Raw genomic sequence first — 20,147 nt, 5'->3', positions numbered from 1 at the left:
TACTTTTGACCCTTGTATTCGAATGGTTTATTATCTTCTGTAATTTTATTCCTTGCCCGCTCCAGTATATTTTCTCATCATATATCTCAAAATTTTTAGTAAGATGGATCTTGGTTTTGATGTATCTGCAGTTTCGGAGCTAGTGTTGTGTGTGCCCTTTCTATTTCCATTTCTTCCTGTATTTCTGTCATTCCCAGGTCCTTCGGGATCCATCTTTTTATAGATTCCTTCATGTCTGTGCCTTCTTCAGCCTCCTTCAGGCCCACTATTTTTATGTTGTTTCGCCTACTATAATTTTCCAACATATCAATTTTCTGAGATAACCACTCTTGTCTCTTTAATTTTTTGTCACTTTCTTCCAATTTTCCTCTTAAGTCATTTACTCTATTTCTACAGCCATTTCTCATTCTTTCACATTTTGTACTCTTTTCCCTATTTCTGTCATGACTAGTTCTAATCTTTGCATTTTATCTTCTGTTCTTTTCATTTTTCTTTTAATTGCACTAAATTCTAATGACAACCATTCTTTTCATGGTCTCATTTGTTCTTCAAAAAAAGCTTTATCTATATTCTGTCCATCTGTTTTACCTTTTATTTCTCTGTGAAGATTTTGGTCTTCTTCCTCTTCTGTGTCTGTACCTGTGTTTGTGTCTTCTTCTCTTCTTTGTATCTGTGTCTCTTCTGATTTTCCCGATGAGTTGCTTGTATCACGAAGTCGGCCTCTTCTTGCTGGGCCTCTTGCTGTTCGTCCTCCCTTTCTGGGTTGCTCATCTGTCGGGCCTCCTGCTGCTGCTCCTCTTGCTGTTCACCCCATTGACTTTCTTTCTCGCCTGATACCTCAATCCCTCTCCTGCTGCCTTCCTCATCTTCCAACTGAGAGCCCTGGTGTCTGGCGTCCCTCAGCTGGTCGCGCCGTGGTTGTCCACTCCTCAGCTGAGCCCCCCTCCCGTCGGTGTTTTCTTTTACCTTTGATTGTGCAGTTGCACACTTTTGTTTGTCCACGGGGGGGGGGGGGGGGGGGGGTGTCGCGACTCCGCAGGGCCGGCACTAACTTCGGAGAACGAACGTTCTTCACCTCCACAGCTCCCTGTTCCTTCGTGCAAGTAAGGCCTTCTTTCTTTTCCGGTGATATTTTTCCCCCCGTTGTTTTTACTTTTTCCTTCTTGGGCACCATCTTCTTTCTCTTCTCTGCAACTTTATCTTCTATTACTTATATTTTATATTTGTTGAACTTTGTCTTTTCTTGACTTTTTTTCTGGAGAGGACTGTTTTTACCCTACCGGCCACTACTCCATCACATGACTCTGTGAACTGATATGTTAAGGTGGCAGGGTTCCATGTTTATTTTTGTGAAGCACCTTGTATTAATGCCTGTTTTTCTTTTTTTTTTTTTTTTTTTATTAAATTTTTTTTTATTTTTCACACCATAAATCACATTAGCCATGATATACACTATTTCTTTTCACACATATACAGTGACTTTTTCTCCCCCCCCCCCCTTTCCTCCCAAACCACCCCCCCACCCCCCCCTCTCATCCATTTTAGGTATACAATCTAGGTTGCATTAAGCCAGTCAGACAATGTTGTCATTCAACAAAATTACACCAGAAATTCTACTGAGTCTATTCTTTTCTTTCCTTCTCCTTCCATCAACTTAGGTAATGTTTGTCCCCGGTAGGTTTTCGCTATTGTATTTAATGTAAGGCTCCTATACTTGTTCGAATATTTCAATATTATTTCTTAACCAATATGTTATTTTTTCTAATGGAATACATTTATTCATTTAAATTTGGTAGTTTCTTCCTTTTAATTTGGTTATGTATTCCATTAATATTTCAAGACATATAGTTCAGCGTAGCCCTTTTATATTTTGTTTATCTTCTCTTTCCGTTTTTCCATCATTACCTTTCCTCCTTTTCCATTTCTGTTTTCTTATTTTCAACTCTTTATAAGACAACATTCCTACAACATCTAACATTTTCCTTATTCTCCTATTTCTATCTTATTTATCCCCAATCTCCCCTTCACCTCCTGAGTTGTCCTTTATCCCTTGTCGGACAACCACATCTCCCCTCTCCATTTGGATTTGCGAATCCACTCGCAAGCGTCAACTGATTTTGCAGTGACCGCTATTTCCCCCCACCCCGCCTCCCCCAGAAAAGATTTCACTTTTCATATGTCACAAAGGTCCCTCTTTTAATTCCCTCCTTATTCTCTCTATTCCATTACCTTCCCTTATTAATTCTTGTCTATACTATCTATATTTTCCTCTAAGTACAGATACATTCATGTATGCTCATTGTCTCTATTCACTCTTATACCTCTTTACCTGCATACATATCAATCGTGATCATTTTTACTCTCATTACCCGTCTTCATCCCTCAGTCTATTTTTGTCTTTACCCACATACATATCAGTCGTGATCATTTTAACTCTCATTACCCGTCTTCCTCCCTCAGTCTATTTTTGTAATTGTTCTGCAAATTTTCGTGCTTCTTCTGGATCCGAGAATAGTCTGTTTTGCTGTCCTGGAATAAATATTTTCAATACCGCTGGATGCTTTAGTATAAATTTATACCCTTTCTTCCATAAAATCGCCTTTGCTGTATTGAACTCTTTTCTCTTCTTTAGGAGTTCAAAACTTATATCTGGATAAATGAAGATTTTTTGCCCTTTATACTCCAGTGGTTTGTTGCCCTCTTTTACTTTTTCCATTGTCTTCTCCAGTACCTTTTCTCTTGTAGTATATCTTAGGAATTTTACTACAATAGATCTTGGTTTTTGTTGTGGTTGTGGTTTAGAGGCCAATACTCTATGTGCCCTTTCTATTTCCATTTCATGCTGTAGTTCTGGACATCCTAGGGTCTTAGGGATCCACTCTTTTATAAACTCCCTCATATTCTTGCCTTCTTCATCTTCCTTAAGGCCCACTATCTTTATGTTATTTCTTCTGTTATGGTTTTCCATTGTATCTATTTTTTGAGCTAGGGTAGTTCTTGTGTCTCTTTAGTTTTTTTATTAGATTTCTCCAATTTCTTTTTTAAGTCTTCTACCTCCATTTCTGCTGCTACTGCCCGCTCTTCCATCTTGTCCATTTTTTTTCCCATTTCTGTTAAGGTCATCTCCATTTTAATTATTTTCTCCTCTGTGTTGTTTATTCTTTTTCTTAAATCCTTAAATTCCTGTGTTTGCCATTCTTTAAATGATTCCATGTATCCTCTAATAAGAGCAAGTATATCCTTTACCTTGCCTCTCTTTTCTTCTTCTATTTCACCATACTCTTCCTCTTCTTCTTCCTCTGGGTTGACCATCTGTTGTTTCTTTGTTGCCCTTTCCTCCTCTTCTATCTTGTTTCTATTGTCTTCTGTGGTCTCTTCTTGCTGCAGGTGTTCTGCAGCTGTCGTTGCCGGCTGTGGAGATCGACTCCCCAGCTGGTCCCCCCTCCCGTCGGTGTGTTTTTTTTCATTCGCATCGCGCATGCGCGAAACTTCGCGCATGCGCGGTTGCGCACTTTTACTCGGCTCTGCGAGCCATTTTTGTAGTCCATTATTTACCGACCTGAGGGAGCGGGTTTCTCTCTCCGCAGCGGGCCTCTTCGGACAGGTAAGGCCTTCACCTTTTTCCTCCGTTGTCTTCTCTTCCTCTCTTCTTACCGTTGTTTTCGACTTTTCTTTTTTTGTCGCCATCTTCTTTCCACCTTTATACTCACTTTTCTGTAACTTTTATTTCTGTGCCTTTGTGTTTTCTCTTGTTTTTCCCGACTTTTCTGGAGAGGGCTGGAGTTCACCGTCCGGCCACTACTCCATCACGTGACTCCTCCAATGCCTGTTTTTCCATGGTGGTTCGTACTTCACTAAATTTGAAGCAATGAAATTATAAAATAGTTTAGACCAGATGGGTTACTCCTATTTCTTGTGTTCCTACATGGAATAAATGGTGTTTTGAGACTTGATTTTTTTTTCCATTATTAACTTGGAGCTTAGTGATAGTAGTTATTTGTATTTTAAACCTAAGGATGGTGTCCTCAAAAAAGATGAATCACTTGTATACTGGAGCACTTTAAATAGCAGCTTTGCCCTCCCTATTAACACCAGGGTGCTATTATATCATAGTTATCAACTTCTGTGTGAAGTGGAAACTGAGATTCCTGTTTTCTCTCTTTGATGGAAAAGCAGAGTATGGGAGATGTAGATCATTTAGTCATTCATGACATTGCTGTTGTTTATGGTACCTGGCTATATGCAAATTAACTGATGCATTTTCATTCAAAAGAGGCTGAGCTCCAGCAGAGTTGAATTTTTACAACTCAGTAATAGGCTATTTGAGCCTTTGAATCCAGGATGGATCTTCCAGGAGCATCCAGTTATTCTCATTTCCCTGTTGCAATTCCCATAGCCCCAGAAATTATTTTCTCTGAACTGGGCACTTTGTCCCTATTGAAAGTTCTAATTGATCCTGATCCCTGCCTGCACAGAGTTTCAGCTTCTAACTACTCTCTTTACAAAAAAAAAAATCCTTGTTTGTTTTTTGCTCTTTTACTCCAGGCCACATCTGCAGTACTGTGTGCCTCCTGGTCTTACTTGAGAAAGGATATTGTGTCTTCGGAGGCAGTGCAAGGAGAGGTTCGCCAGGTTGATTTCAGAAATGAGGGGGGTTAGCTTGTGAGGAAAGATAGAGTTGCCTGAAACTATACGTGTTAGAGTTTAGAGACTAGGGTATCTTTATAGAAATATAAAAAAATTCTGAAGTGAATAGACAAAATAGAGGCAGAACAATTGTTTTCACTACCAGGTGAGACAAGAATTCTAAGACATAGCCTCAAAATTCTGGAGATTGAATTTAAGACCAATTTGGAAGAATGTGACTCAGAGAGTAGTGAATCTGTGAAATTCTCTGTCTGATGAAGCAGTAGCAACTGCCTTCTTGAATGTATTTAAAACACACATTTTGAAAGTTAGAGAGAAAGGGTGGATGATCAATCATGTTCTCATTGAATAGTGCAGAAGCCTTTATGGGCCAGATGGCCTACTCCTCTTTCTCATGTTCATATCATTACCTACAACAGTTAGAGTCGAAATTTTGGTAAAATCATTATTCCTGAAACTAATCTAATAAATCTATTTTGTCCCCTGTTCAGGACCTCAGTTCCTAATGTTTGATGACCAGAATTCAGAATTGGAATTGCACTGAAATTGTGTCCTAACCAGTATTTTATAAAAGTCCAATTTAACTTTCCTCCTCTGTATTCTATTTATGAAGCCAGAATCTCACACGCTTTACTGTTAGCATGCTCTCCTACTGGGAAAAAAAACCCTGTGTCCCTTTCTTTACTGTTTGGAACAGTATCATTTAATTGGTATTGGTTCTTGTTTTCTGCCAATATATGCACTTCTCTGCATTAAATTCCATGTGCTACTTTTTTGGCTGAAGCTGCCAGCCTGTGCTTTCTTATAGTTTATAACTTCCTCATCATTCAGCACATCTCTTCTGCAAAGTCTCCAATTTTACCCCACACTCCCTTGAGTCACTACTATGCATGGGGAAGGTTGGAGGAAATGGTAGTCATAGTACTTGGGTGGAGTAAACGAGAGATTATCTACCAGTTTCTTTTTTAAAATATTTTTATTGAGTTGAATGTTTAACCTTGCATACAGAATTTTAAGAAAAGCACATAAAAAATCATCTTGTATAAATGTAAGAACAAAAAGAAAAAAAAATTTGAACTACATCGACAGTTCTTTGAACAACTTAAGAAACAAGTGATTGAATGAATCTATTATAATAATGTTAAACACATAATTGCCAAGTAAAGCCAACTTAAAAAAAGAAAATAAAATGTTTCTTATTTGGTCAAAAATAAATCATTACTGCAATTCTCAGTTCTGGGCTTTAACCAGTTTCTTATCTCCATAATAATGCTTTTGTTCCTTTGTATTTAATTTTGCTAATCAGCCTTTTGAATGGAATGGTATCTATGTTCACACTAGGTTCTATTTATCAAACCTGTTTCCTTTATCATCAATAATAAAAATCTAACTTGTGTAGCAACAGTTTAGTTTTTCACAAGTCTGTCTGCTTTCTTGAGTTTCTCCAAGTACCTATTATTTCTGAGTAGTGTCTCAATGCTTCTTCATCACTGAGGTTAATATGGCTGGCCTATAGTTTGTTGACATTCCTTTCTTCTGTTCCTTTATCTTGTGAAGAGTGAAATAGTTTCCATTTTCTGACCCTCTTGCATAGTCCTTGGCATCTTGGGAGTATCTCTGCTGCTTTGGCTTCTACTGAGGCATCCTCTTGGTCAAGACCAATCTAAGATACTAGGCAAGTTTTCCAGCTATGCTTTTTTGCTTCATGACAATTTGTTTTGGTCATTTATCAGCTCCATCCCCCTGTCTACTCTGTACATACCTGGAGAATACTTTTGTCCTTTATTTATTTATTTATTTTTTTAAATTTTTTTTTTTAAAGAGACCAAGTCTCACTATTGAGCAGGTAGCGCTGCAGGTCTATCTGCGGATACCATCAGTCTCGTTGGCACAGGGCTTTTTTCTGGCTTAAGCCGATTATTCGGCCCGGCTACTTTTGTCCTTCAAGGTTGCTCCCTGTTGACATCCTTTTGTTCTTTTATTTTTTGACCAGTGGGAATTCCACTCCTTTTGATCGACTCCACCTCCTCAAAAATACCTTTTACTTCATGTATTTGCAAAACCATCACCATAGGCTTTCCTGTTAATCCCTGGAATATTTTCTCATGAGGAGGTTGCATATGAATGTACATATGTAGATTTTGATTAGTTTAAATTGTACAGATATTGGAGTGTTTGCCAGGTGTTTTGACAATTTGACATTGATCATTAAGTCATGGAATCATTTAGAACTGGGGTGGACATGTATTGTAAAACAATCTGGTAGTGACAGAGCCCTGAGTGCTGCTGTGGAGAAGAGAGATACAAAAAGTGTTGAATATTGGTCATTGTTGGGGTAATGTGGCAGTAAACTCTATTTGTGATCCAATAAAACCATTGCATGCCAAGCTGACAGTTAAAAATGTATAGCTATTTGGTAAAAGCTGAAATCTATTTGTCCATCAAAAGTGGTGCAAAGCCCCAATCTCCAAATGGTTTGCTGCAGCCATGAGTGATGTTGTGTGGAAAGGGACCTAAATTATTAAATGTAACAGATTAAAGAGGTGCAAAGAAAATTTACTGAAATCTCAAAAATAGATTTAAGCAGTATCTTGATGTAGTCAAATGTCAAGTGTTGAAGTACAATGTAAATGTGTCTGTTGATGTCAACTCCAGTTTCCCAACCAACAGTTTATGAATATGGTCTCCTCCCTGTGGCATTATGGTGTACATCTTTGTATAACTATTCTCTTAAGCAGCCTATTTTATTACTTTAAATAATTTAAGGTTCTCTTGAAATGTGTTTGTTTTGCAATACTTTACCAGGTTTGGCATTTCATATCTTGAACTTGTCATTTTCAGTTTTTATGACTATGCAGGAAGAGTTGAAGAAGAGAGTCTGGATAGAATCCTTAAAGGAAGGAGGAAAGTAAGCATTAACTTGTCAAATGTACATTTTGTCCTTATTAAATTTTGTAATGGAGGGATAGGCCATTCAGCTTTTTGAAGTATCTCAGCATTCTATTGATCCATAATTTTTCCATACTTCATTTATGCATATCACTGCCCCATTACAGAAAATGTGATCCAGCATCCACAACTTTTGCTTTTAAGATCATTAAGTTTCCCTGCTATACTTTTGTGCAATTCAAGTCCTTCCTAATTTCACATGTAACTAGTAAGGCTCTAACTTGTAAGGTTGTTGAGAAGTTCTCTTGCTCGATAAAATAAGGGCCCTTCAATCCTTTTCATAATTTGAACACTTCCACTTCATTCCTTGGTCTTATGAACTCTGAGGAAAACCAGCCAAGTTTACATAACTAGTCAAGAGAGAGGCCTGGTGTTTGGTGAAACCTGTGGCATAAAGTAGCTTTCATGAGGCTTCTCAGAAAATCCAGAAGAGATGATGGCTGGCTTGATATAACAGAAACATAACTTTTTACCTTCCTTATTATGATTTCATGACCTTTTCTAGTGCTACTTTTTGTTTCCATTATATTTTTGTATTCAGTGCTTTGTGTTGGAATGTAATGAGATCCAACAGTATTGTTTGAGTTTCCTCATGTTATTGATTAAGAGAGAACAATAACCTTTTTTATAAAGGTGTCAGCCTCTTGTTGAAAATTTACTTCTCCAACTTGCACCCATGACTTTTCCTTTCCAAGTGTTGAATATTTTAAGAAGGTTATTTCACTGGTAGCGTCCATGGTTAGAAATGGTCACTCAACATCTTGACCTGAAATATTGACCATTTCTACCCACAGATGCTGCTGGTCTGCTGAATCCCTCCAGCTTTTCAACATTTGCTCAAGATTTCAGCATCTACAGTTTTACCCATGTCCAGATTTCAATTGACTTCTTACCGATAAGTCCTAATAGTTTTCTTTTTCTGTAGAATGTCATTGGTTGGTACAGATTTCGAAGGAATACACTGCAGCAGATGTCTTACAGAGAACATATTATCCATAAGCAGCTGACAAATATCCTTGGAGTGCCTGATCTAGTCTTCCTTCTGTTTAGTTTCATCTCCACAGCAAACAACTCAACACATGCTTTGGAATATGTGCTGTTTAGACCCAGTCGCCGGTAAGTCCCTTCAGTTTGCTTAGTTTAAGATTCATAAATGAATTCTTAAAACAAAAATTATTTTTTAATAGCTGCTAAATAAATCATTTAAATTTTACATCTACTTTTCTCTTTATTCTCTTTAACCACATCATATCCCCTTAATCTTCCATCTCCAGCACCTTGATATAATTGGATATTTGTATGTTGAATATTTGTGATTGCCATTTCTGTCTTGAGTGTTTTTCCATTAATTAGAACACTATTTATAGGTGAGTTAAGAGAAACTCTTATTTGGATAGAATTCTCTCAAATAAGCCCACATTTCATGCTGTAATTTGTCTTTTTAAGTATTTTTTATTACCTTTCCTCTGAAGGTATGATCAGAGAGTTTCACTCACAATCCCCAATTTGGGAAATACCAGTCAGCAAGAGTACAAAAGTTCCTCAGTGCCAAACACATCTTGGAATTACGACAAGGTGGTAACGGAACATGGGTAAGTATCAACTCACTTTCAAAATGATCAGCAAATAATACATTAATGAGTCTAAAATGATGACCTTGCAGTCGAATTTGTTAGTTCTATACTGATAGGCATTTTGAAACTAGATAGGGTGTTGGTGAGTAAGTACCACTTGATAGCACTGCAGAAAACATCTGTTATGAAAGGAGACCAGTGGGCTGGTAATCGGCCAGATTGGGTTGTCTAGCTCTTATGAACAAGTGTTTTGCACAGTATCTGGCGTATGCTTGTATGGTAGCCAAAGGCAGAGCTGGCAGTATCACAGCTGGGATATTGTTAGATCTCATAGCCTTAGTTATATTTGGCACTCTCAGCCATGTTTCAAGATCACATGCAATAAATTGAAGCAGCTTCCTGGTGTGCATCCGCAACGATGACTTGGAGATAGTGGATAGCTTAAGTTGGTGTACCCATATTGATGCAATGTCCATGAATGTTTATCAGTACCTATACTTCCTCAAAAGCCTGAAGAAATTGGCATGATATCTCCACCCCTAACAATTTTTGCAGATGTACCATTCAAAGTATTCTGTTGGGGTCCATTAATGTGTGATACAGGAACTGCTTTACTCAAGATAGCAATAAACTGCAGTGGGTTATGAATACTGCTCAGTCCATCAGACATATGCTTCCATCAACTCCATCTATAACTCCTGCTGCTTTGGAATAGCAGCTAACACATTAAAAGACTTATCCCACTCGCTGCACTCTGTTCACCTCCCTCCCAGGGAGGTGCCAGGAAGAAGATTCACAAGTATGAGATCATGCACTACACCTGAATGACCCTCAAAATATTAAAAGTTGCCTCAACCAGTTGATCTTGCTTCATAATTCTGCTCTTCTGTGCTGTCTTGCTGTTCTGTACTGTCTGTTCTGTTCATGTCAGGCTGGAATGCTCTTGGAACAAGCTATCTCTCTGCATCTTGGTATATGTTGCAATAAACTTGAACTAATAACTGGGTCCTGTGATGATCTTGGGAGGAGGGACAGTGAGAAAGGGAATCTTGGACAGTGAAGAAGAATATCTAAGATTACATAGGATCTAGAGCAGTTGGGAAGGTAGCCAAGGGATGGCAAATGGAATTTAACTATGGCAAATGTGAGGTCTTACTCATTGGTAAGTCAAACCAGGCCAAGACTTGCACAGTAAATGGCAGAGATCAGGAAGTGTTAGAGAACAGACGGACCAAGGTATATAGGTGCATAGTTCTCTGAGTGCTGCAACTCAGATAGTGAAGAAGACATTGCCTTTAGTGGACATGGTATTAGGTACAAACGTTTTCTCCTCATGAAGAAGCTGTACAAAGCATTGGTGAAATCATACTTGGAGTTTTGTTGCAGTTCTCATCACCCAGGTAAAGGAGTGATGACGCTAAATTGGCAAGGATACATTACGTTGAATTCAAAAGTTATACAAGTGGTATATAAACCCCTCCCACCTCCCCTCGAAACCCACAGAAAGAAAAAAAGAAAAGAAAGAAAATAGAGATAGGAGCAGAGAATGCCAAGGGAATAGAGCATTTATATAATGGAGGTTTCCAAGAAATATACAAACCCACATTTTGTAAATATGGGTGCCATATTTTCCAAAATGCATGATATTTGTTTTGTAAACTGTAAGTAATCTTCTCGTGGTATACAACTTCAAAGTTCTGTATGCCATCTTTCCAAACTTCCATGATATTGCTATACAGAAACTGCTAAAGCAATTTGTACAAATACTTAGTTAATTTTAATTTAGGTGTAATAACCTTAATATTATTAAATTAAAATAACATCGGATCCTGTGGGAACTTAACTCCTGTCATCCATTCTTAAAAGTTATTGACTTCCAACCAGAAATCTTTAACTTTAGGACTCTGCCAAGTCGAATGCAAAAAAAAAAGATCCAATCTGACATGCACACCTAAAACATAAATCTGATATAGCAGGATTCAATTTGTTTAGTTTTTGTGGAATCAAATGTAACTGATGCAAAAAAATTATGAACTAACCTCTCATAATTTTGTAACCCTCTATCAAATCTCCCCTCATTTTTCTTCACTCTAAGGAATAATCTACTTAATCTTTCCCTGTAACTCAACTCCTGAAGATCTGTCAACATCCTAGTAAATCTTCTCTGCACTCTTTCAATCTTATTGATATCCTTCCTGCAATTAGTTGACCAGCATTGCACACAATACTCCAAATTTGGTCTCACCAATGTCTTAAACAACTTTTCATAACATCCCAATTCCAATACTCAATACTTTGATTTATAAAGGCTAAGATGCCAAAAGCTTTCTTTACAACCCTGTCCACCTCTGATGCCACCTTCAGGGAATTGTGCATCTCTTTGCTCCTCTGCACTGCTCAGTGCCCCACCACTTACTGTGTATTTCCTACCTTAGTTTCCTCTTCCAGAATGTTTGTCTGCATTAAACTCCATCTGCTATTTTTTTTTTTTTGCCCATTCTCCTAGTTGGCCCAGGTACCTCTGCAAGCTTTTAAAATCTTCCTCGCTGCCCACAACGCCTCCTATCTTTGTGTCATCAGCAAACGTACTGATCTAGGCAACAAATGTCCCAACACAGATCCCTGAGGCACATCTCTTGTATTAGGCCTCCAGTCTGGGAAGCAGCCATCCACTACCACTCTGTTTTCTCCCACATAACCAATTACGAATCCATTATACAAATTCTCCATGGCTATCTAGTGTCTTAACCTTCTGAACTAGTTTTCCATGTGGGACCTTGTCAAAGGCTTTACTAGAGTCCATGTAGACACTATCCACAGCCTTTCCTTCATCTACCTTCATGGAAACTTCCTTGAAAAATTCTACAAGATTTGTTAAACACGACCTACCATGCACAAAGCCATAATCAGCTCATGGCTGTTCAAATACATATATATCATATCTCTCAGAATATCTTCCAATAATTTACCCACTACTGATGTCAGGCTCACCAGCCAATAATTACCTGGTTTATTTTTTTTGGAGCCTTTTTTGATCAACGGGACCACATGAGCTACCCTCCAATTCTCTGGCATCTCACCTGTGGCGAAGGACATTTTGAATGTATCTGCTAGGGCCCCTGCAATTTCTACACTAGTCTCCCTCAAGTTCCGAGGGAATATCCAAGAATGTTTATCAGTGCCTATACTTCCTCAAAAGCCTGAAGAAATTGGCATGATATCTCCACCCCTAACAATTTTTGCAGATGTCCCATTCAAAGTATTCTGTTGGGGTCCATTAATGTGTGATACAGGAACTGCTTTACTCAAGATAGCAATAAACTGCAGTGGGTTATGAATACTGCTCAGTCCATCAGACATATGCTTCCATCAACTCCATCTATAACTCCTGCTGCTTTGGAATAGCAGCTAACACATTAAAAGACTTATCCCACTCTCTGCACTCTGTTCACCTCCTTCCCAGGGAGGTGCCAGGAAGAAGATTCAACAAGTATGAGATCATGCACTACACCTGAATGACCCAGAGGATTTATCTACCTTTATTTGCTGTAAGGCAGCAAGCACCTCCTCCTTAATCTCCATATGTTCTATGACATTTCTGTCTGTTTCCCTTCTTTCTTTCTACACAATGCCAGTTTCCTGAGTAAATACTGATGCAAAAAAAAATCTGTTTAAGATCTGCCCCATCTCTAGGGGATCTATTTTGTTTCTTACTATCCTTTTACTTTTAATATACTTGTAGAAACCCTTCAGGTTTACCTTCACATTATCTGCCAAAGCAGACTTCCTAATTTCCTGCTTGAGTATTTTCTTGCATTTTCTGTAGTCTTCAAGTACCTCATTAATTCCTTGTTGCCTATGCTTGCTATATACCTCCCTCTTCTTCTTAACCAGATTACCAATATCCCTTGAAAACCAGGGTTCCCTGTGCCTGTTAACTTTGCCTTTAATCCTGACAGGAACATGCAAACTCTGAACTCTCAAAATTTCACCTTTAAACACCATCCACTTACTCAGCACACCCTTGCCATAAAATAACTTATCCCAATTCACTCTTCATAGATCCTTTCTTATTTGCACAAAATTTGCCTTCCTCCAATTTAGAATACCAACATGAGGACCAGACTTATCCTTTTCCATATTTAACTTGAAGCTAATAACACTATGGAAAAAGGAAGCATGTTTCAACTGGTCATCATTCTAAATTAACTTGTTGGGTTTAAGACAAAGTTCATATTCTGGATGAAAATGATTTATGAAAACCAGTTTAAATTGACCTGACAATATACTGTGAAATAGAATATCTGGAAAGTCACAATTTTATTATCTTGCATTTCCTGTAGATTGTTTTGTCCTTTCATGTTTGAAGAACTACAGATCACTTTTACTGCAGCACCAATTATGAACAGATTAATTATAATCTTCTCGAGATTGTCAGCATTTTAGTTCAGTGCAATCACGTCATGAATAAAACAGCATTTTGTGGAGATTAACAATAATTTCTAGTGAGTTGAGCATATCTGTAAGGTTTTAAGTATTCTGTTTTATATTTGCTAATTCATCCTGGTCAGCGTTCAGCAATTGTCATGTTCCACTTAAAGGGAGAAGAAAACACCCAATAGGGCAAATCAGCTGCTCAACTTGTGTGTGTGTGTGTGTTGTGTGTGTGTGTGTTGATCAGATTTGTTTCAGAAACCAACATTACTTAAGCTAATAGCTCTTAAGTACAGAATAATTGCTTGATATAGCTGATCTATCTCTAATGACCTCCTCTACATTGATGAGACCAAGCACAGATTTGGGGATTGTTTTACAGAGCATCTGTACTCCATTTGCATTGGCCATCCTTCAGTCCCCTTTTCCATTCCAACACTTTGTCTTTCTCCTAGTTCAGAATCCACCCTTCACCTCTCCCCTAATAGTTTCCATTATATCACCATTATTATCTTAATAGCATCCAGCTCTGGTTTTGTTGTGCCCCTCCATCAGCTGTCTGTGGGTTCATCCTCTGTGGATCATCTTCCTTCACCTGCCCCCCTTTTGTTCTCCTGCCTGCTTCACCCTTTGTCTGACACTGGCCAATCATTTGTCTCAGTTTTCCAATTTCAATCCTTTCCTTCTCCATCTGCCTGTCATCCTTTACTCTCCTTGGTTCAGCAACTCCCTAATGGCCCTTGTGTAGCCCCTCCAACCTTGTGCTCGTGATATTGGTTACCTTTCCAATGTTGCTCGACCCGCTGACATCCCCCAGCAGATTTTGTTTAGCTCTACATTTAAAGTATGTGCCGTCTCTTGTCTCCTATCTATAAACTTAAATGGCAACCATCCAACAAGTGATTTACTGATTATGAATTTGCTAGCCATCTTGTTTCTTAAGTTAATTTAACTATTCAATAATTTGAATACAAATTTATAGAATATATGTTTTGCTGCTAAACTTTGCATGCATGGTTTCAAGCTTCAGTTTAATTATTTTTATATTTTCCTAACCCAGAGCTGAGTTCTTTGACAAAGATGGAGTGATTAAAGATATCAGGGCCATTTATCAGGTGTACAATGCTCTACAAGAAAAGCTGCAAGTAAGTTGCTCGACTACATAAAGAATCAACGGAGCTAGGAATAGTTGCTTGGTATCTTTAATTCATGTTTAATTTGTGTCTGTCTTGAGATGTAGTGTGAAACAGTGCATGCTATTTTAAGAAAAACTCTGCACAAATACTTACTGGTAATTATATTTTTGCTTGCCCTTTTGAAATCCGAAGGTGATAACTGGTTTAGAATAAATGGCCCACTCTTGTGCTTCCACTTTTCTTGAACTGGAAATCATCCAACATTCTGCAATAACACAATGATACGCATTGCTGACGTAGATTTTCTCCTGACATCAAGCTTAGTTCTCGTTATGTGTCAACACCCCTTACCCCTTCTCTCGTTCTCATAACGTGTAATGTTGGCTTTTTTTTAATGCTGTTGAGCCTTTGGATTTGAAATTGTCTTGTTTGCGTTTTGTAAAAATGCATAGCTGGTTTACATCAATTTACATATAACCCTGTATTAAAGACAATTTAAAACTTGCCTTTTAACCCTTCTGTAGACAGTATGTGGAGAAGTGGAAAAGAGTGAACAAACAGTTGAAAGTTATCTTCAAGAAGTTGATGAACTGAAGAAACAAATAGCATGCAGGAAAAGAGAGATTGAAGAAGAAAAAAGTAAGCGACAGGTCAAGTTTCAAAGCGCATTATTTGGGATTAATATCCGTTAATGAAAGCAAATGTGAGAAGGCTTTCAAGAGATGATTACTTGAATAAATAAATATAAACAGAATGTCAACTCAGGAGCCTGTCTTTAATAAACCAGCAAAGCTTTCATAACAAACGTACTTATGAATTTTTAAAAAAGTACCTGCATTAAATAAAATTAAAAATTTATTTTATCCTTGAGGTTTAAATGTTTGGATAAAAGGGAAAATGCATCTATGGTTTATTTTTCCCTTTTATGCCCATACTTCCAGTTGTGGATGAATAACAATGTAAATTGCAATACTTCCAATTAAAATTGTAGGAGTTGGCATCTTTGGTATTATCACTCAACTTGAGACAATTGGTTTCCAAAATTAAAATGAAACCTACAAAGCAAGCAGCTTATTTTGTGCCAAAATTGTATTTAAAAAAAAAAAAAAAACAAAAACTTGTGACCCATTATTTCCCTGCCATTCCTATGGTTCTCAAGCTCAGGCAAACCAATAGTTTTATTGTATCTCCCAAATTTTTTGGTAGTGATTTGTGGATTCTATTAAAGCAAATTTCCATTGTCTGCAATGCTGGACAGCAGGGATCTTTAGACTCTCTCTTGCAGCTCTACCCTATCAGAGCTTGGTCAGTGGTGATGTAAATTGAAAAATCAGATGGGCTTTTGAGAGTCTGGTGGTCACCTTTACTGATAAAGTCACTTTTTATTTCAGAATTGTATACCTGAATATTTTTTTTAATTTTTGGAGTTGGATTTGAATTTGCCTTCAGTTCATTTCAAAAGTGCTTATTTTAAATTTGAATAATGGCATATAGAGATTGAAAAGAGATTTTATTTAAATATTTCAAAACATGATGTCTGGATTTGAAAAATGTTGTCTTAAATACCAGTGCTATTAAGTCACTAAAAAAAAAGGAATCTTGATCAAAATTGCTTTGCCCAATTGATTTTCATCACAAACTAACATTTAAACCTACTCCTGGTTATTCCATATGTAACCTGTATAGTGCCTGCTGCTTCCTATGTTGACCAGAATATACACAGTTAATGCCCCAAGTACGGTAAGTACTCCACTACCCCACCACCCTATTCCCAAAACTGAACACGTCCCCTTCAGAACTTGTTGCTGCACCGAGTGAATGAATCAAAAAGTGGTGTCTGACCCCTGGCAAGTTCTGTCCTGAAGAATGCTGCTGAGCCATTAGATGCTCTACTGGCGGTTATCTTCCGAACTGGTGGCAAAATGCCAGTACAATTCAGGCCATTGTTGAATTGCTTAGGTTTTTTTGGCAAACCAGAATAGTGATTGACCATTGCAATGGCACCGCTCAGAGTTCTACCTCGTGGGTGCAGTGACCTTGGTTCGTTCCTGACCACCAGTGGTGTCTGTGTGGAGCTGGCACATTCTCTCTGAGACTAATGGATCTTCGTGGTGGTGCACGGTTTCTTCCCATATTGGTTGATGGGCTCATTGTTCACTGTAAATTGCCCTTGGGTGTATTGATCACTAAAAATAAAAGGATAATTGTAAACGGGTGTTTTCTGGTCAGCAGGTGTTCGGTGGGCTTCACGATCTGATTTTGTGCTTTTTGACACTAAGAAAATGTAATGCAGTTTTTTATTTCCAATTGTGTTTAGAGCTTCAAGAAGCTGCCCTGAATAGAGGATTAGCTGAAGAAAATTTGGTGCATGTGCTTAATCTTAGGACCAGTCCTGGACAAGTAATGGAAGTACATATACAAGAAAGTTTGGACCCTTCTAATGCTCTGTTACCTAATTCTGATACCATTGCTAGGGGAAATTTGCAGGTGATGAGTAGTGTTTATGTGCCTCGGTTACAGGGTGTGGGATCTGCTGGCAAACCTTCAGCAAGCACAAGTGCTCCAAACTACTTTGGAAGCCAAATGGAGAGTTCCCAGTCACAAAAAGCACATGGTGATACTGTTATTCAAGAGGACAATTATGAAAGCTTGCACGAACCTTCAGAAACGTCTGACAGTGACTACACTGCATTGGGTGAAATGTGTTCGAATACACATCCAGATGGAGATACAAATCAAACATCACAAATATAACAGACTCTTGTGGCCCTCATTTTGTGATGCACATTAATTTTGAAGGATGTGAGAAGAGATGGTTTTCAGGCCAAGCAATTGAATCAATGTGTAACAGGAAGGCTTCCGTGTGCAGAAAGCAAATATCCTACTTGAATGTTCCTTGCCTTGCACAAAGGCTGACTTCAGATTAATGGGATGTGGGATTTCTCTGTACTTTATAGAAAGATTCAAATGTTACAGCCAAAAATTGCTTCCAAAGGCACAACAGCAACTCTAGACACAGAATGGTAGCACCAGATTTTTTTTTTTAAAGTGATACTTTAACCAATTGCTGCTGGGTCTGTATCCAATGAAGAGTTTTAATTTGACAATATCATTCTACTTGCACTATTTTGGTTTTTTTTCTGCAGGTTCACAAAAGGGAACATTGTCAGCGGCCTTCAAAATTTAAAACCCCATTTGGAGCCAAATTTGTGCTTGTTCAAATCTTTGCAACCTAAATGGAACAAAGATTGATTATATAATTGCTTTAGATTGCACATTGTGATATTATCCGTGACTAGGACTGTGATATTTGGACCATCTGAAATTTGGTAGTGTAATGTAACACTGCATTTAACCATTCAGTCCTTTTCTTAAAAAAACATGTAATTTGCCAGTTTGTAATCCAAAACAGCTTTGATTTCTTCAATTATGTGCCTGACTGGTAGTATAGCAAAATTTGTGTATATGTAAAACAAAATAATCTGTCACTGCTCCTGTTTACTAGAATTATTGCTATATTCCTTTTTGGGTGCTATGATTTTTTTCAATTCTGTTTGCCAAATTTTAGTCTAGGATTTTTAATCTAGGATTTTTAATGGATCTGAGGAACTGCTTTAGTACATAAAAGATGGCCAACAAGCTTCCTCAAGGGGGTTAATCAGACTTGAAGGACAATAATTGGGTTGACACAAACGATTCTTAGAGGAGAAAGTTTCAGGAATTAACTTAAATTGAATGGCTTTTGAAAATGCCCAAAATGGGACTAAAATTTTAAAATCTCATTAAATTTAGTACATTTATTTTCTTTGGGTTATTGTCAAATCTTTGGGTGACAATCTTTTGTAAAAACTGAGGAAGTGTTTGTGTACAACTTGTTTTTGTGCTATATTTGCTATTCACAGGGAGCTTTTACATGAGTTGATATAGTCAATCCTGTACTCAGGAATCTGTGTGTATGTGTGATGAATGTAATGCATCCAGTCAGTGTAAAAGTCCTGACTCCCAGATTTGTAGCCTGAAAGCATCTGCAGTGCCAGATTTATTTTTAAAATCAGGTTTTGCCTACAGGTCGATACTTTTTAAAGTGTGTTTTGTGAAGGAAAAGCACTTTGTCCCAATTTCTTTTTGTTTAATCTGTCAATATATTTTCAAAGAGAGTTGTACAGCACCAAATTTCATTCAGTTTTTCAATTTTAAAAATTGGTTTGATGTGCTTGACAATGGAACAATTCTGCTTCATCAAAGAAAAGAAAGTAGATATTTGTTTGGCTCTTGATAGAATTTTGTATAAGCAGAGAGACAATGTTTAGATTTAACAAATAGATGATGATGGAGTATTTGCAGTTTTAAATTAAAATGCATCAACCATCTATAAATAGCATTGACAGTAGAATTTAAACATGATTTGAAATTGTAATAGTCTATTAACAATAAAAATAAAGATAAATATAGTTATTAAAATTATTAAGTGACAAATAAAATTGATGTCAAACTTCATTTTGAGGAAATCAATTAAAATTATTGTACGTCTGAAAAATGCATTGAAATGCAGTGATACTAAAATGCACCATATCAGGATTTATTCTAAGTATTTGATTGCATTATCTAATTTGTCCTATATAAATTTTTTTCCTATATATAAAAAAAAGCAACTGGTTAATAGTAGTGGAAATGGTACATTTGGAGTATTCTGAGAAGATGTTTCCCAGTGATCTATGATGAATTAATATTCAGGTATGAATGGTTTGTAATACTGTCATTGTGTACAGATACTTCCATTAAGCACTGTTATCCCTTGAATTTCTAAGTGCTAAAATTCAAAATTGTGTCATTGTCAATTTAAATGTTTCGTTTCAGAACTTTGTAGGACTTGACTCAAATAAATCTTGTATTATTATATGCTCATTAAAGACCATGTCCTCTGGCCTTTAAGTTATCATAGTTGCAATTGTACCAACTTTTTTTTCCAGCATTTGCCACGACATAGTCGATAAACATGGTTAACTCAATGGGGTTTGGAAAGCCTAACCTTGTGTAGACAGGACACGTGTAATGACTAACAGTCTAATCTAATCCTAAATTACAGGTGGAAAACTTTTATTTGGTAACTGAGGTTGTTGCAATTATGCAACGCTTTCTTGTTTTTGCATTATTTTTGCATAAGTTTGACCACATGCAATTTCATCTATTTTACATTTGTGTGGCAGATTTGGGCTATATTTGCAGTACTGCCTTGTGGGGTACTTGAATTGGATTGCAGTATGATAGATACCCAATGAAGCTTTTAGTTAAAAATTATCATAGGATTTACATGCCAGTCTGACCACTTTCTGTTCCAGCCTGGCTTTTCAAGGTTTGTTTTTCATCAAATTACACAGATGACATGTGACAGTAAGAGAGAGTGATT

At 37.3% G+C, this 20,147-nt stretch overlaps 1 protein-coding gene across 1 annotated transcript in view; it reads left to right on the top strand.

Moving 5' to 3' along the window:
- The window catches only part of abraxas2 (abraxas 2, BRISC complex subunit), a 31,310-nt gene extending 12,089 nt beyond the window's left edge, over positions 1-19,221 (top strand). The window contains exons 4-9 of the mRNA XM_069899727.1: positions 7,489-7,555; positions 8,522-8,712; positions 9,069-9,188; positions 14,665-14,749; positions 15,265-15,379; positions 17,058-19,221. Of these exons, the coding sequence (XP_069755828.1) occupies positions 7,489-7,555; positions 8,522-8,712; positions 9,069-9,188; positions 14,665-14,749; positions 15,265-15,379; positions 17,058-17,494 (1,015 nt within the window). The 3' untranslated portion in view covers positions 17,495-19,221. The remainder of the gene's footprint in view (positions 1-7,488; positions 7,556-8,521; positions 8,713-9,068; positions 9,189-14,664; positions 14,750-15,264; positions 15,380-17,057) is intronic.
- Positions 19,222-20,147: the final 926 nt, after the last annotated feature.

This window comes from Narcine bancroftii, chromosome 10, assembly GCF_036971445.1.
Source record: "Narcine bancroftii isolate sNarBan1 chromosome 10, sNarBan1.hap1, whole genome shotgun sequence".
Classification (NCBI taxonomy): domain Eukaryota; kingdom Metazoa; phylum Chordata; class Chondrichthyes; order Torpediniformes; family Narcinidae; genus Narcine; species Narcine bancroftii.
The sequence above is the reverse complement of the archived record's forward strand: the minus strand, read 5'-3'. Positions and strand labels throughout refer to the sequence as shown.